At 38.3% G+C, this 16908-nt stretch overlaps 1 protein-coding gene and 1 non-coding gene across 2 annotated transcripts; both read left to right on the forward strand.

Moving 5' to 3' along the window:
• The first annotated feature begins 5450 nt into the window (after positions 1–5450).
• TRNAV-CAC (transfer RNA valine (anticodon CAC)) lies at positions 5451–5524 on the forward strand. Its single transcript has one exon. It is a non-coding gene; the product is annotated as a tRNA-Val (tRNA).
• Positions 5525–5583: 59 nt separating this feature from the next.
• Positions 5584–15945, forward strand: LOC149027846 (PRA1 family protein A1-like). Its single transcript, XM_089166439.1, has 8 exons — positions 5584–5965; positions 6193–6233; positions 6326–6404; positions 8208–8294; positions 8371–8459; positions 8600–8671; positions 8753–8888; positions 15455–15945. Exons 1-7 carry the CDS (start codon positions 5808–5810, stop codon positions 8854–8856), a joined length of 630 nt encoding a protein of 209 aa, XP_089022565.1. The 5' UTR covers positions 5584–5807; the 3' UTR covers positions 8857–8888; positions 15455–15945.
• The last annotated feature ends 963 nt before the right edge of the window (positions 15946–16908 follow it).

The raw sequence follows: 16908 nt of genomic DNA on the forward strand, positions 1-16908 counted from the left end.
AAGTTTGACTCATCGATTCGCCATGTTTTCAATGGGGTGTCAATCAGTTGGAATGTCGGATTGGGTATTCGGTCCAATTTAGTCTCAAATCATACTCAAGCTGCTGAAAACGGACCACAATCGAACTAAAATTGGATTTAATTTGGGCCTATTAGTCCAAAAATCAACAAAAGGAACAAGCCCTGAAGCCCATAGGGTTGAAAAAAATGACCTATTATACCATTAGGCTTCAAACTAACTTAACCAAAATTGACGTTCCTGTGTTTTTTCTGATAATAAAAGAGCATGGCCTTTGGAAGTTATAATATGGATAGAAAGCCTAATGAAACATGCCCACAGTCTCGTGTTGCTGGTCGCCCTCGGTGTGTTTTCATCATGGTTGTTGTTTTCGCCCTTGTGGCGTGTAATCTTTCTGCCCTTGTGGCGTGTCTATGTCCGCCTGTGTGGCGTGTCGCCTCTTTGGGCGTTTGTGATGGAGGATACGTATGTCGTATTCCTTGTGCTTAAATGTTGTTGTGGTTGTTTCAATCATTATTCTAAGGGCTTGGGTTCGACCCATTCCTTAATCAGGATGACCTTGTCTATTGTGTATATGACATTTGGTCAATTTCCATTACTTGGTTCAGATCGAACCTTGTGTTTTCATGCATTTATCTTTTGTATTTCTCTCTTTCTTTTTATGTGTATGTATTTTCTTTTAAGTTTATGAATGAAGTTGTTTAGTTTCGTACAAAAAAAAAAAAATTCAACATCTAAATTTGGTTGGGCTAGGCATTTCCGCACCAAACACAAATAGTCCATAACATTTAAAAAAACACAAGTACAATGTGCATCATTCAAAATTTATAATTAATAAGTAAACAAGTATGAAATAATTATATAAAGCTATAAAGTCATTGGTATGTTTATGATAAATAACAAACCAACATACAAATCAATCTAGCTATATACGTAATTGTGTCATTACTTGACTTAGCGGAAAAATACGGATAAACATGTTAAGTGCTCACAACCAAATACTCCAGTAGATCCCAGAAAAATCCCTAAATTATGTTCATTAAGTTACATTATAGTTAAGGGTTCAAATTGAGCAAAAATAACCTCAAAACAATTTATGGAATCCAACCAGTAGCTTAAGGTGGTTCTTCGAATCAATCGACCGCCAACCTTTCTAGTAGTTTTTCAGGTTTGAAATTTAGATTTTTTGTCATCCATCTTCGACGGATTTTGAGATGATCTCAAATCTAAATCACATTTTTAGAGCAATACAAAAGCTTATTCAACAACAAGAGAATGAAAAACAAAACCTAATATAGGTTTGGAGATATAATTCTCCTTCAGAGAGTAATCACTATTACGATAGACAAAAGATCTATTATCTTGGTGATCTGATCAGAAACAATAAAAATAATAATGATTCATCTCCAATCCATTCTAACAAATATTTGAAAGAAAACTACCATCTAAAGAGAAAAAATTAAGAGAATAAAAGAGTATTATAACTAAACCTCTCCAGAGTTCAATGGTCAACCAAATCTCTATGAAACTCTCTGTAAATTGAGGTATTTTTCTTCTCCACATGCCTTCTTTGATGTTGCAGCTATCCCCAGTAATCTATAATAGTAAAATAATGCAAAATTAGGTTTTTGGGACCTTAAATATGGTGTTATAGGGCAAAATATACATTTTTTGTCAAATGTTTCAATCAACCATTAAAGTTGGCGGTTGCTTGGGCAATAGACCGTCTTGAGCAATTGCCCCCTAGTACTTTTCAGTATTTAGGAGTTTTGCTCTCCTAGTTGATCCCTATTGCAAGCTTAAATAACATGTAAGAGACTCTTACCTTGCTCTTTGGCAATATCAAAACTTGATTTCCTTGTACTGGATATCCACCTGCCCAAACCATCCGAGTTCCGGCTAGATCTTCCTTCAATTCCAATTATGGCTGGCTCTTCACCTTCTTCATCCAAATCCATGAGTTTTGGGGCCGCAATATAGGCTTCAATATGGATGGCCCACAATTTCTTCTGATTAGTGGCTCAAGTACCTAGACATACAATTCGGGTTTTGGGTTAGGAATATAGCGGTTATTACAAGAGTAAACATAAAGATTATAGTGGTTATTTACAAGGGTAAACCCATATACACACATGAGAGGACACTTCATTTTTATTTTGAATGGAAGGAATGTACATCTGGGTTTGTGAGGGGGTGCATTTGTTGAACAGGATATAATATTTTTGAGTAGTTGATGTGCTAACCTGATACATACATGTCTTATTGAAACATAAGAGCAACTTGAGTGGCAATGGTTGGATGTGCTAGTGAGCAGAGCATACAGTTGTGTATCATTAGAATATGAGTTTCAAGTATGCATGGGACCATATAAGGAATATGCCACAACCATGTAGCCTATATTCTATAGTGGAATGCTTAATTAACTCCGCAACAATCTTTATTTGGGTGGAAACTCTGAATAACAAGTTATGTTCTCTCTTGGTAGCTACCGTCATGTCATTGAAGTTGGGTGGTTTCATCCTTCATTCAACAGCTAGTGGTTAATGGTTGATCAATCATCTATGGCTGAAAGAGGAAAGTCGGAGATGTCATTGATGACCGAGTTAGTAATTATGTATGGGATGTTGCACCCAAATATGATCCCTTCGAGTGAAACTTGGTCAATCCCAATTGTTGGCTCTGAAAATCTTTTCACAAATGAGAAGATGAATATGAGCTGACTTGAGGGTTAGTCAACTACCTCTTAAGTTCAAATCAAATTCAAGAACAATACTGCCTCAAGGTTAGGGACTTAAGCTACTATGCTGAAAGGAATAGCACGTAATTAATGGGCAACGCATATTATTAGACGTGATGCGTGGAATGTGACTCTTCGTGGTGGTTGGATTGCTCAACTTGGCACATATCTCATCCGAAGTGACGCATGGATAGTAGGGATATGACATCCTGACAGGTCTATTTATAAGTTCTAACACTAGCATGGTAAAATGAGGGATGGCAAGACAACTTCGAGTATGCTCGCCTGGGCATTTGGCGGGTGTGACGCCCAATGAATGTGATAAAGTTAACGAATGTCCTAGTAGGTATAGAATGTCATGCCTTGAGACTCATAGTCCTTTCACGCTTATTATTGCTTTCGGGTCTTAAGACCAGCCCTCTTGTCCCAATTCTTGTGAGACAGCTTCCTCGGAGTTGGGGTTGAGAATTGACGACAACGATCCGAGGGAGCTCCATGACAGTCTGGCTACAAAGGTTGTGGTTGGAACCTCGACCACAATTCAATTGTCTCCGGGGTCAAGCCCTTTGATTCTTTCATTATGGTCCTCGCGACCTCTGGTCCATTACGAGGTCAATGCCTTGGACAATTTAGGCACAATACGAAATAATTATTTTGGGTCTCAAGATGTGAGATTTGTAACAAAGGGGTTAAAACAAGTGATCACCTATTTCTTCATGCTCTTATGTAAATGAGATATTGGAAGGGTTTGCAAGTTCTTTTGGTGTTTGATGAAGGCAACTTGGCATATGAGAGATTCTACAACAACAACAACAACAACTATAAGCCTTGTCCCAACTAAATGGGGTTGACTACATGGATTCTTGCCCTCCAATTAGTTCTGTTCGAGGCCATGCTAGATACAAGGCCTAAGCTATACATATCCTTTCTCACCACTTCTCCTAAGGACCAACATATGAGAGATTCTACAATGGTGGAAAAATAAGGACCAACATGGAGGAAAGAGGGATCCTCAACCCATATTTTATATGAAGAGAAGGATTGCTCATAGAAATTGACGCAAAGGCCAGAGGGCTGTTGGGAAAGTTGGTGTCGAAAGAAGTGGCATATGCTAATAAGATTCAGGTAAGGGGCTAATTTCTCACAAGCATATTCCATAAGGTGTAGACGCTTGTGGATGGCAATAAGTCATGCAAAGCCTTCAATGTGGGAGAATACTACTGGATTAAACCAAGTAGTGTATAAAAGAAGCTAAATATAGATGCGAGTTCAAAAAGAAATCCTAGCAAAGCAAGAATCGGTGGCATTACTAGAGACAAGAGAGGGCAAGTGATTTTGTACTATAGGAATTTCTTAGGTAGTGAAAACTTATCATGGTTTGTTACCTTGAAAAAAAAATCATCATGGTTTGGAAAATTCGAATGATATGAGTCAAAAGTTACGGGTTAAAAGTGCTTCAGCTACTCTACTTTTTTTTTAGTGCTACATGATTGTCTGCCATGGTTTGTCTAACAAAAATGGAGAAAATTGAAAGAATAATTGCAACACATTGTTTGGAAGATTAGTCATTGTTTTAGAGAAGCAATTCCAATAGTGAATTTCCTAGCATGGACAGCAACAATTTGTAATTCATTTGAAGAGGTTGAAAGGTGGCCCCAATATGTCTTGCAATGATGCCATAGGAAGACCCCAATTTAGAAAAACAGGCATGTCTTAATTGTTATGTAGGTTTCCTTTTCTTTCTTTCCTTTCTATTGTATGTTTTTCTCTTTTTGTTAATAAAATGACTTAGAGGAGAAAATGACTAAATGGCTGTCCCCTTTTCTTGTAAAATGAATTTTCCATTTCTATCAACAACTATGAATTGTGCCAAACCTCTATATAGCAATCTTCTTTCGCCGTTGCTATTTTTTGTTCGTTTTGATCATTTTTTAGTGGCTCAATAAGTTGTTATGATTTTTATCACTCTTACTAAACAATCTTATCTTAATAAAATATGATAAATCACAAAGTTCTAGCTCTGCTTTATTATTATTTTTTTTTCCATTCTACCTCTACCTTTTTGTTTTTTTTTTTTTTCATGAAAGATCTACCTTCATTTGTTAGATCTCATAGATAAAACGGAGTGAAAATTTCTTGGAATTGAATCCTTAGTGTTATGAGTTAGATTGATGAAAAGCAAAGAGGAGCGCAGGTGACGGGACAGGTATTTTTAAAATGTGGAATTTGGCGGGAAAGAAAAAATAAATGAGACGAGGGAAGAGACATACATACGAACATGCTATTTATTTGCGTATGCTCCGTTTCCTTTTCCCTTTGATGGATTATTGTAAAAGAAAACATTACAGATATGTCAAACCATTTCTATTGGAATAGATCCCCATAAAGGATGGAGGGAACAAATTTAAAAGAAAAGAAAACAGTGTCAAAGGAAGTGTAAAAGTGGGGAAAAGAAAAGAAAATAGAGCAAAGGAAACAAAGGAGAAACGCGGAGGGAAGGAAAAAAAAAAAAAAAAAATCAACTCAATTAAAGGATAATTTAAAATTTTTAAAATGTTAGGGGAAAAAGTAATAATTCACCTTTTTTTTTTTTCGGAGCGAAAACTTTGTGAAGGGTATAACCGTACCACTGTGGAACTTGAGGAAGAAAAAATTTTTGTTTTTGATATTATAGCAAACCTTCGCATCACAAGCTGTCTGGGTGGTGTAGTTGGTCATCACGCTAGTCTCACACACTAGAGGTCCCCGGTTCGAACCCGGGCTCAGACATTAATTTTTTACATTTTTTCCACAATTCGAACCCGGTCTCTAACAATTAACTTCTATGAAATCCCAATTCCCAAGGTTGTCTGTTTGTAATTTCGTTCTAATTTTGCCATCTGAATACTTGATCCACTGCCATCTCCAATTCTTGTTTCTTTTCCCACAATTATCTACGAATAACGGAAACGTGAGTTGGGTGGAAATTTTCTGCAAGCTCTCGAGAGTTTCGTTTTTGTTGAATAGAGTTTTTCACAGGTCAGCGATCATCTCTAGGGTTTTTTGATAACAAATGGACTGGGGGAACGTAACGGCGGAAGATCTGGTCGATGCTCTCCGTGAAGTCGATTGGTCATCACCTCCTCGTCCTCTCACAGAGTTCTTCTCCAGATTCACTGTCCCTAGATCATATGCCAAATGGAGCAGTCGTCTCAAATGCAATCTTTACTAGTACGAGCTCTTTCTACTTTACGCTAGTTTTCTTCAATCGGCAGCAACCGTTTCTAGGGAACAATGGCTTGCTTGTATTGCTTATGCCTTTTGTTGTTGCTCCTTCAGAAGGATGCAAATTATCGCTCCTGTTATTATCTTTTTGAATTGGTTTTGTTCTTTGAAATTTTAGACTTGCAATTTGCCTTTTAATCCGGAGTGTTCGAATCTTCCCTTTGTCTTTGCAGTTATCGGACAAATTACTTCATCATGATTATCTTCATTCTTGGTAAGTGATCCAGGTATCGAATAAATACAATAGGTTACTGCTTTGTCAGATTGTTTATTATGGTTGAATTTATTCCTTTTGCATTACCGTAGGGTTGGGATTTCTTAGAAGGCCGCTTGCTATTGTTGCCGCTTTCTTAACGGCCCTAAGCATTGCTTTCATGAATGATAGGTATGTGGCTTTCGTTACTGTCTGCAGATCTGTTTTCCCAGTATCGTCTCTATACTGAAGCAATCCAACCTATTATAAGTAGTTACTTTTTATTAGATTTTTTGAGTCATCTTTTTCTTTCTTCATGAATCCTTCCTCTGATTCAAGGAGCATATTAGAAACTTTTTTTAAGAAGTGTTATAATTGTTTGATCAAGATTTATGTCTTGATCATGATTATCTGTCCTGAAATTTGGAATGTGAGGTATTGCTTTAGTTTTTATGTTTCTTCTGGTAATTGTCTTAGAATGCATGTCAGTCTTCTTGTATGGTTAACGTTCCTTATCATTTTGAAGTCACTGTGATGTAGTTGTGAACAAAAGGTAAAAATAATTGAATCGAGGTGTAGAATGCAGGTGAAAGGAGGATTGTTCTGTTGGATATGGTCAACCAACCATAAATAGGTCAAAAAATAGGCATACCTCATTTATTTTGGGGGGGGGGGGCTCTTCCATCTCTACCTCTCTTAGTTTTCTACAGGATTGATTGCTAATTTGGTTAACGTTTGGCTGCAGAGACTTCACATCTTAGGATTTGCAGGGCAAGAATTAAAATAAATGTTTTTTTTTAGTTTCAACCAAATTCCAAAACTTTGACCTGTGAAAAACTGGAATGCTTTGCGGAAGTTTACCAACTTTGACTGAAACTGTTCAATATACCTTTGATAGTGGATTAGGGGAAATTATGTTGATCTAAGGACTGAAACAACCATTGAAGGTGCTAATATTTTGCAGTAGGATTCTAGGATGCGAAGCTGATACATCTTCCAAAACTTTGAAGTTAGAAGACTCTAAATTGAACAAAACACAGCAGAAAAGTCACTTATTCATTTTTACACACACACAACCAAATCTGATCGTTGGTTTATAGAATGACTTGCTTTAATTCAACAGAAACACAGATTGATTTTTGCAAAGGCAGTGGTAGGGACATGGGGTGCATTATCTTTGTACAAAAAATTGAAACAATTTAATTTTAGACATGTACCTCATTGCATGGGACATGACTTTCAATTGTTTAGGTAGCTTTTATATCTATGTGATTGTTGTGGCACATTTCTGTCTTATGACAAAGTATTTGTGTTTCAGTCGAAAAAAAAAGCCTGCCTAGTGCAGAAGGCTTCCGCCCCTGCAGAGCCTGAGAAAAGTCATAATCTACATAGTTTTATGGGTTTTTAACTAATTGAGCTTCATACATTTTCTTTGTAGTCAAATTTTTTTAATCATGAAAAGGTAAGGTTGTGTGCATTTGACCCTCCCCAACACTGCTAAACACGGGAGCCTTGTGCATTGGTTTTTTTTTCCTTCCGGTTCCTTTTCATTTAAATAAGCAGGTAAGATAGAATGATGTTCTGCCTAGAAATTTCACAGCATAATTACTGTTTTAGACTGCATAACAATGATGAAAATCTGAATGCTCACAAGTGGCAGGAAGGGATTTTACAAGTGAAAAGAATTCCTTCTTCTTGTTTTTGTTTTTTCTCAAAGATAACACTAACAGGATCATACATAAGTGGAACGACAAAGTGAACATTGTATTTTTAAGTCTGCATTTCCCCTTCTGTTTTAATGCATAATTGCATATTTTCTATTTTCTTGTTATTTTTCTTCCACAAAACATCATCGAGGCTGGTATAAGGACTACATTCTCTTTCTGATCATGTGCTGTAACCTTTTTTAATCATGTTATTATGATGATTAATATTATTGGTTGATCATCATCTTCTTTTTTCCTTTGATATTGTTGCTGACCATCTCTTTTACAGTTTTGCAGTGACTTTTAATGAGAAGGTAACTAGAACTGTCAGGCAATTTTCCCCACATTTAGCTGCAAGGATGAGGCCTCCTATTACGTAAGTGGTGTTACCTTCTTGTCTTTTTAAAAGTCAGATTAGTTTACTTCTGATTGCATGCCTTGATTTTCGACAGGCCTGTTATTCGTGGGCGTCCATCAGCTAAAAGATCAATTCACATATGTGGACGTCCTCGTTGGATGTTTGTATTGATATTTTCAATAGGTATTTTATAAGTCCACACTTTATCTTATTCTATTTTAAATTCTAGAAGTGTATCTATCTGTTTTTCTTAATATGTTAAGTTGTCATTTTTACAAATTGTTGGCTAATCAGGAATTACTCCCCCCCCCCCCTTCTTGCAGCCAGTTGTGTTCTGTGGTTCACATCTTGTAGACTCCTTACTGTCCTATGGGCCATTGTCATCGGACTTCTTGGTACATGTCGCTTCTTGGTACCTATTCTTTGAGCCATACAACTCTTTGGTTAACTTCTCTTACGTCTCCTTTCTTTTTCAGCCACTGTTTTGCATGCAAGCTTTAGAACACCTAACCTGAAAGCACGCCTGAACACATTCCGTGAAGAGTTCCGTGCAGTCTGGCGCAATTATAGTGAACTCTAACTGGGTGCTGCAACCTGTGGGATTGATGGGATGTGAGTGATTCTGTACTCGATTATTGAACTTTACTTCTAATCCTGGAACCTTTGCACGTTTTGTGGGAGAAACTTTCTCATTCTTCTTATGTTAGCTTGTTTCATGATTATATGAGTACCCTTTTCATCTGTTTACTTGAGTACCTGCTAATATTTTGGTCCGAATGCTGGTAACTGTGTACTTGCATTAAATCTCCCATCCCCCCCCCCAAAAAAAAAAAAAAAAAAAGCCTGGGATTTTTACATTTCAAAATGAGTGTAAAGACCTGTTAGAGTTTTGATGGATGTTTGTATAAAATGTAATGTAGATGAGGTCCAGCTCACGCTATACTCTAGAGTAGGGTCGATAATAGTTGGAGAAAACAAACAAATCTTCTGCGTTTTAACAGGGCGTGCTTGAATGGGGATAGTCAGCAGCATTAATACATAAATCGATGGTCTGGAGATGAATGACAGCAAATTTTATGGAGGAGGTTGTAGCAGCCTTCTATGGTCTCTTTCAATGTTGCCGCAGCTTCAATATTTTGAGGATAGGAGCATTTTGGCTGGGAGAAGAATTAACTAGAGAAAAAGAAAGTTGAAAACAGAAAGGTTATGGATCTAGCCCTTTCAAGATCACTCCTTCAGCCCCTACAAATTAGCTGTCAACAGCAGCTTCCCTATGCCCTAGTTGTTTAGTCTCATACCAAGGACGTAGCAGTCAACAGCAAGTTCCCTATACCCTAGGTGTCTAGCTCTCACAGGAAGGCCCTGGCACTTCTTATAATCAGATTGGGCCAGAGAATAACATACGTAAAAAAGCTTCATTAATCAGTATTCAATTGTTATAGGTGGGGCTAAAGTACAGCCTTAACATATTTTTAGAGTTGTGGTACTTGCTCTCCCAAATTACATAGGAAAATAGAAACTGGATTTTGAACTTATGTAGCCAACATTCTCAGCAACACCAAAATATAAAATAATTAGGACAAAATTAAATGGAGAGAACGAAATAGAAGAGATGGGGGAAGAAGGGGAAACCTGAGAAAAATTGCAAAGAAAAGAGGGAGAAGCAATCTTATAAGAAGATGGGGAAGAAGGAGAGTGCATAGGCACTCAAGCTTCACACATCTTTCTAGTCCATAAATTTAACAATGATTACATGGGTAGCTAGAGATAAATTAAGGGACTCCTGTACCCGATAACCCTAATCCTTTATTAAACCCAGATGGGATTTAAAATAAAAATAACAAGAAAGACTAATAAAAACCCACAATTTAGTTGGACCTGGTTCATCTTGATCTGGGTTCTGGGTTGGCACGAGGCTGTGCTGCATCAATTCCCCAGATGCAGAAAAACTTCTCCACTGTGTTCTGTTGATATGAATGAAATTCCTGACTGAAGGCTATTGGTTCCATGTCCGCAACTTGAATAAAGTCCAAAATATGAAGCTTCGGGTTGCATCCATTTCGGGGAATCATGGAAGGAACTTACTCATGATGGGACTTACTACTTTGGATTATGTTGTTCTCTGACCCACAATATTCTTGTTGTTTGTCGCAACGGCTTGGGATTCCATTGGATCTAATAAGTGTTTGGTGCTCTAAAACTGCAGTTGAAACTTGCAGACAGCCCCACCAAAGTTTGTAATACTATTCTCATTAAGAGCTTAAGACCTAAAAAGAGGGCGTAACACTGGTCACGTGAACAGTGTTTTGGCCTCTTTGGTCCTTCTTGAAGGTCAGCTGGGATGATTGACTAGTCAGTTGGTCCAATTGAAGCTGGCTTGGTTTTGCCCAGTTTCTACATCAAATTGAGTGGGGATACCAATTTGGATTCAAGGGGGATTGGCAAGTTTTCTGGAAATTAGGAAATAATGGATAAAACTTGTGATGATAGATCAAGAGTACAAGAGCATTAGAGCTTGAATAAACTCATGGAGCAATATAATAGAACATTGACCAAGAATTCTTATTGGCGAAAAGATAATGAGAGCTGTATATTATAGTTCTACTTTCAAACTGGGGTATCATTGGTATCAGTGAACACCTGGTTGTAGTGGCCTCTTAATTTATCAAAATGGATTGATGCGGTTACTTGTCTAGTTGTCTGAGTTGATGTAGAATTTGTGTTGTTTAAGTAAATTATAAAATTTGAAATTATATTGATAATGTTATTTTTGGCCTTCTAAATATAATCCCAAAGAGAGGAGACCACTATGACCTAGTAATAACTTAAGAAATGTTGAAAACAGCAACTGCGAAACTGGCTGGGTTTGCTGGCCTTTGACATGTTAAAATAGGGCCTAAGCTGACCTTTTTTAACAAGGGTGAGCACATCTAGAGCTAAACACAATTTATTACAACAACAACAACAACGATAAGCCTTGTCCCAACTAAATGGGGTCGGCTACATGGATTCTTGCCCTTCAATCAGTTCTGTTCGAGGCCATGTTAGATACAAGGCCTTAGCTATACATATCATTTCTCACCACTTCTCCTAAGGTTATCTTAGGTCTACCCTTAGCTCTTATAGTTCCTTTAATATGGATTATATCACTTCTCCGTATAGGGGCATTTATAGGTCTCCGTTGACGTGGCCGTGCCACCTCAAACGACTTTCTCGAAGCTTATCACTTATGGGAGCAACTCCCAGACCAAATCTAATATGATCATTTCTTATCTTATCCATCCTAGTTTTGCCACTCATCCATCTTAGCATCCTCATTTTTGCTACACTGAGTTTATCTATATGATTCTTTTTAACAGCCCGACACTCTGCATCGTACATCATAGCTGGTCGAACACCAATCCTATAAAATTTTCCTTAAGTTTTAATGGAATACGCCGATCACATAAGACCCCGGACGCACCTCTCCACTTCATCCACCCTATTTTAATTCTTTGGGAAACCTCATCTTCTAAATCATCTCTTTTACTTATAATTGAACCTAGGTACCTAAAACAATCACTCTGAGGAATCTCTTTATCGTCAAGTATCACCAACTCATCATCTGCTCGATCATGACTAAAGTTACAAACTAGATATTCTGTCTTCGATCTACTAAAGTTTAAAACCTTTTGATTCCAAAGTTACTCTTCATGATTCTAATTTGGTATTAATCCCCACTTGGGTCTCATCAATCAACACAATATCATCTGCAAAAAGCATACAACAGGGGACCTCATCTTGAATGTCTTTGGTTAATTCATCAATTACCAGTGCAAATAGATATGGGCTTAAAGTTGACCCTTGATGTAGCCCAACTGTTATCAAGAATTCATTACTTTGTCCCCCCACTGTTTTAACACTAGTCACCGAACCATCATACATATCCTTAATTGTATATACATATTTACTTGCAACATTTCTTTTCTCTAGTACTTGCCAAATTAACGCTCTAGAAACTCTGTCATAAGCTTTTTCTAGGTCAATAAATACTATATGAAGGTCTTTCCTACAATCTCTATACCTTTCCATAACTCTCCTAATTAGGTAAACATATAAGCCTCTGTTATCTTCAGCTTTGTACCTTTGTCAGTAACTTGCTTCAGGACATCTTGATGATTTTAGTAGGTTGTCTTTGCTTTTTTTCCCCCCCCTTTTTTTTTTTTAAAAAAAAGGACATAAACCCAGATTTTCAATTGGTTATACCTTGCTATATTTTCTAGCCCATCTTCCTAATGGCAAAAGCTTGCAAGTGTGGTGTTTTCCCAAACAAAACAAATACGGAAAACAAAAAAAAATGGGGGGGTTTTATTTTTTTTCTTAAAATTTTTTTTTTTTTTTTTTTTTTTAGGTGGGTTTGGGGGGGGGGGGGGGGGGGGGGTGTTGGCCCCCCCGCCCCGGGCGGGGGGGGCCCCCCGGCCCCGCCGGGCCCCCCCCCCCCCCCCCCCGGGGGGGGGGGGGGCCCCCCCCCCCCCCCCCCCCCCCCCCCGCCGGGCCGGCGGGGGGGCGGCCGGGGCCGCGGGCCCCCCGGCCGGTCGGTTGTGGCTGGCTCCCCCCCCCCCCCCCTCCCCCCCCCCCCCCCCCCCCCCCCCCCCCCCCCCCCCCCCCCCCCCAGTTAAGTGTCTCAAACGGGTTTCAATTATTCTCTTCCATAATTTCATCGTATGGCTCGTCAATTTAATGCCTCTATAGTTATTGCAACTTTGAATATCTCCTTTATTTTTGTAAATTGGAACCATGACGCTTCTCCTCCATTCATCTGGCATTTTCCCTCTGCTCATAATCTTATTAAACAACTTAGTCAACCAAACTAGTCCATGGGTTCCTAAGCTCTTCCATACTTCAATTGGGATTTCATCAGGACCTTGTGTCTTGCTGAGTTTCATCCTCCTTAAAGCTTCTTTTACTTCGGACATCGAAATTCTACGTATATAAGTTCGGACATTGGTGCCTTGGTGAAAGGTGTAATCGTCCGAATCATAAGTGCTTGAAGAATGCTCATTTAGTAAACTAGAGAAATAGGTTTCCCATCTTTTCTTAATGTCCTCCTCACAAACTAATACTTTACCATCTCCATTTTTAATACATCTAACATGGTCAAGATCTCTACTCTTCCTATCCCTCATCTTAGCTATCTTATAAATAGATTTTTCCCCTTCCTTCGTGCCCAACTTATTGTATAACTCTTCATCACTTTTTATTTATCTCATTGCTTACATTTTTTCTTAAGATTGAAGTCTTGGTGAAATGGTTAAATTTGGTTGATTGCAACCTTCTACTTGCTGGTTTAAAACTAGAAAAAAGCCTGATGTTGTCTTAATAGATGAGTGATCAACTAGGAGCCAATAACCAAGGTCTTTAATGAAAAAGCAGGTTTGAACAAGCCAAATTAGGATTAGGGTTTTATGGTAGGCTAACAAGTAAGTGATTGAGAGTCTTGTGTTTAAAGGTTTGTTATTTTATGAATAAGGTTCGAATGCTGAATTTGCAGATTCAGCAAAAACTTACAGGTTTTCCCCCAGGTTTTGAAAACCTGAAATTGAAGGATTATAGGTGTAGGGTTGGAATTCAGGTACATGGTTAACATTATATTTCCAACTACGGGAGTGGGTAAGTTGAGCCTAGTTTAGGACAAAACTGAAGGTAGAATTGGGATTGGTGAATTTGGGTTTTCCTGGAAGACCAGAGATGGGATGTTTAGGCATTGAGCGAGGGATCTGCGTGGGGGCTGGAGTGAGTATAGTGTACCGCCAGGAGTGTGGTCAAAATATGTGTGATTTTTAATGGCTGGATACAAAGTTAAAGATATTTTATGGAGTTGAAAGTTTTAGCCTTTTAGGATATCAGAAAAAAAAATTAGGGCTTGGTCTTGTCAGCAACTTACTGTAGTTGCAGGATTTTCTCGGTAGCAGCTTAATGATTGAACAATTTGAATAAAGTTGATGTTAAATCAAAATTTTAAGGCGGAGCTTGATTTGAACCTCCCTGATATAGCCTTAGCTGATAGAGGGCCAATGCAAAGATCTCAATCAGAACAAGTTGAAAATTGAGGAAAATAAGGGACTTCTTGAAATTTCAGTTAGGGGATTTCGGATTAGCAATGGGGCATCTTGAAATGGGATCCTTGTTTGTCTGATTGACCCCAGATTTGGAGAGGGGGGGGGGTGAGGGATGGTTAACATGGTGTTTTGAAGTTCAAAACCAATTGGTTGGGTAAAAGATAGTATTTTGAGACTAGTTTGGGTTTTAGGAGATGTCAGATGCAACCCACAACCCACCAACATGGTTCCTTTGGTCAGCTTGGCCTGAAACTTGGATCTGAGAATCAAACTTATGGGATGCATTGGAAGCTGTGATTCCTAATGGTGGGATCTGGTGTATGTGAGAGTTTCTAATTGACGTGGGTGATTTGGGATTTGCTATTGCTATTTGTGTTATTCAGAGTTCGGACAGACATGGGAGTTGAGGTTGGTGGCGGCTCTGTGGGTGGATCTATAAATTGATTTTTCCAAGCATTAATATCAGATTTTTTATCAACCATTCCAGTCCCTAATTTATCCTACGGTTGACTCGTTTAACTTATTGGGTTGAATATCAAAGTTCATGCTTGGAGAATCAGTGAATTGAACACAACACAATGTTGGTAACTGGTTAATGGTTATTGGCTTGCTCAGATTAGTTTTTTCACTCCTAATTTATGGTATGTCAATTTCTTGCTTTACATGGTACCGTAGTTAGTGATTTGAATACTGGGCTGGATTTTCATGCCTTCCACTCTTTATTCTTCTTGTATGAGACAAAATGTCTGTTTCAGACAGAGAAGTAAGGTAGTTACAAACCTTCTCTGTGGTTTATTGCTGCCGTATATCATATAACCAGTTCTAAGATGGTTCATGCTGCTGGTAAGTTGTTCACAAACCATGGGTTTTCAATCACCCAATTACATTTGAGAATAAGAAATGACTTTACTTCTGAATGGCAGGACTCTTTTTTTCTTTTGCCCCCTAATCTTTCTTTCTAAGTTCATTATCAGGCTCTGGTTTTCTATTCTCCTTTTATTTGGTGGATTGTGATTGGTTGTTGGTATTGGGGATTAAGAGTATATTGGTTGGGGTGTTGATGAAATTTGTTTTATGTAGGGCTGAGCTGCTGCTTGCTGATATCATCATATAAAGGGCCTTGTTCTGAAGTCTAAATTCCCTTTGGTAACTGGAGGCTGAATATTTGTACATACCATTGGGTTGTAAATCATTTGGAAGATCTAATTTCTGTAAAACGAATTGTCTTCGTGTTTCATTTTAAGAACAAATACTTCCAGTCTTGCGAGATAAATTATGAGTTTCTGGGAATGCCAAGCAGACTCTTTTCTGTCTACAAGGTTCGTATAGTTTGTTAGAAATGAGCGATTGTTGTATTCGTCTCCTCTTTCCTGTTTTGAAGTCAACCATTCCTGTTTATTCCCATGCCTGTGTACAAGAGATCTCCACCATGCATCCTCATCTGTTTCAGGACAATTCCTGTGGTATCCTGAATCCATATAGTGGGAAGCAACGATTTAGGAAAGGCAACGAATAAGTTAATTCAGACTGCTAAGAGTTGCACTAGCAAAGAATCAATCTTCTTGAATGGGCGAGTTCCTGTAGAGTTACAAAAAATGGGTACACAAGAAAAGAAAGAAAAAATAGATTTTGTTGCTTGAAATATTTGTGTAGCCTCTGCATGCGTGGGGGAGGCAATGAGAGTATGTGTGCGAGCTTCCGTAAATTAAACGTATCCTTGTGAAGTTGTGTAGCCAACTGTCAATTCTTTTTTCGATCATAAAGTAAATGAAAGATGAAGCTTCAATTCTTTTTGGCTGCTGCATGAGTAAAGAACGGAATCGTTCAAATTTCTTTTTCTACACTTTAATGGACGGTGGCACACGTTTGAGAAAGGAAGCATGAAAAGCAATAAGAGCCGTGATTCAGAGATTGTGAGCAGCACTGAAGTGGATGAACCTGACTGCGTGGAGCCCTTGGTTTGTAGTTGTACAGATACCCTTCTCTGATGAAATGCCACAAACACAAAAAGTTTGCCAAGAACACAGAGGATTACTCTCTCTCTCTCTCTCTCTCTCTAAACCAAAACCTTGGTCGCCGTGATATTCTCTACCGATGATTTACAATAAGAAAGTACGCTAGCTGTACTGAAAAAGCTGTACTCTCAGACTTTATGGTCACCACGATCCATTCACATTTCAGAAAATTAAGTTTTTTTTCCTTCTTTCTATTTGTCTTTTTCCCGGGCAAACACAACTTTATTCCTTCACTCTCTATATTTAATGGTTTTTCCAGTGCTCGAGGATTGCATGCAACATGTTCTGAATATAATGTCTTTTCAGTCGATCTCTTGCTCTTTACTACCATCATATTCCAGGCTGGCTGCCCATGTTATCATGCTTTTCCTCAAGATCCCCAAACCATGTGCACTATGATATTCCTCTAGTTCTCAATCTCTGCAGATATAACGTGTACTCTTTGCTGGCACAGCCACCATGTTTGATGGATGGGGTTCTTGTGTATACAGTGATCGTGTGACATAATGAAAGTAGCAG

Source organism: Hakea prostrata, chromosome 1 (genome assembly GCF_041222555.1).
Source record: "Hakea prostrata isolate BN-2017 chromosome 1, UWA_Hpros_2, whole genome shotgun sequence".
Lineage (NCBI taxonomy): Eukaryota > Viridiplantae > Streptophyta > Magnoliopsida > Proteales > Proteaceae > Hakea > Hakea prostrata.

Coding starts and splice junctions, on each gene's coding strand:
- LOC149027846 (XM_089166439.1), top strand. CDS start 5,808: ATGGACTGGGGGAACGTAACGGCGGAAGATCTGGTCGATGCTCTCCGT. Junction 5,966..6,192: donor CTCAAATGCAATCTTTACTA/GTACGAGCTCTT, acceptor TTGTCTTTGCAG/TTATCGGACAAATTACTTCA. Junction 6,405..8,207: donor ATTGCTTTCATGAATGATAG/GTATGTGGCTTT, acceptor TCTCTTTTACAG/TTTTGCAGTGACTTTTAATG.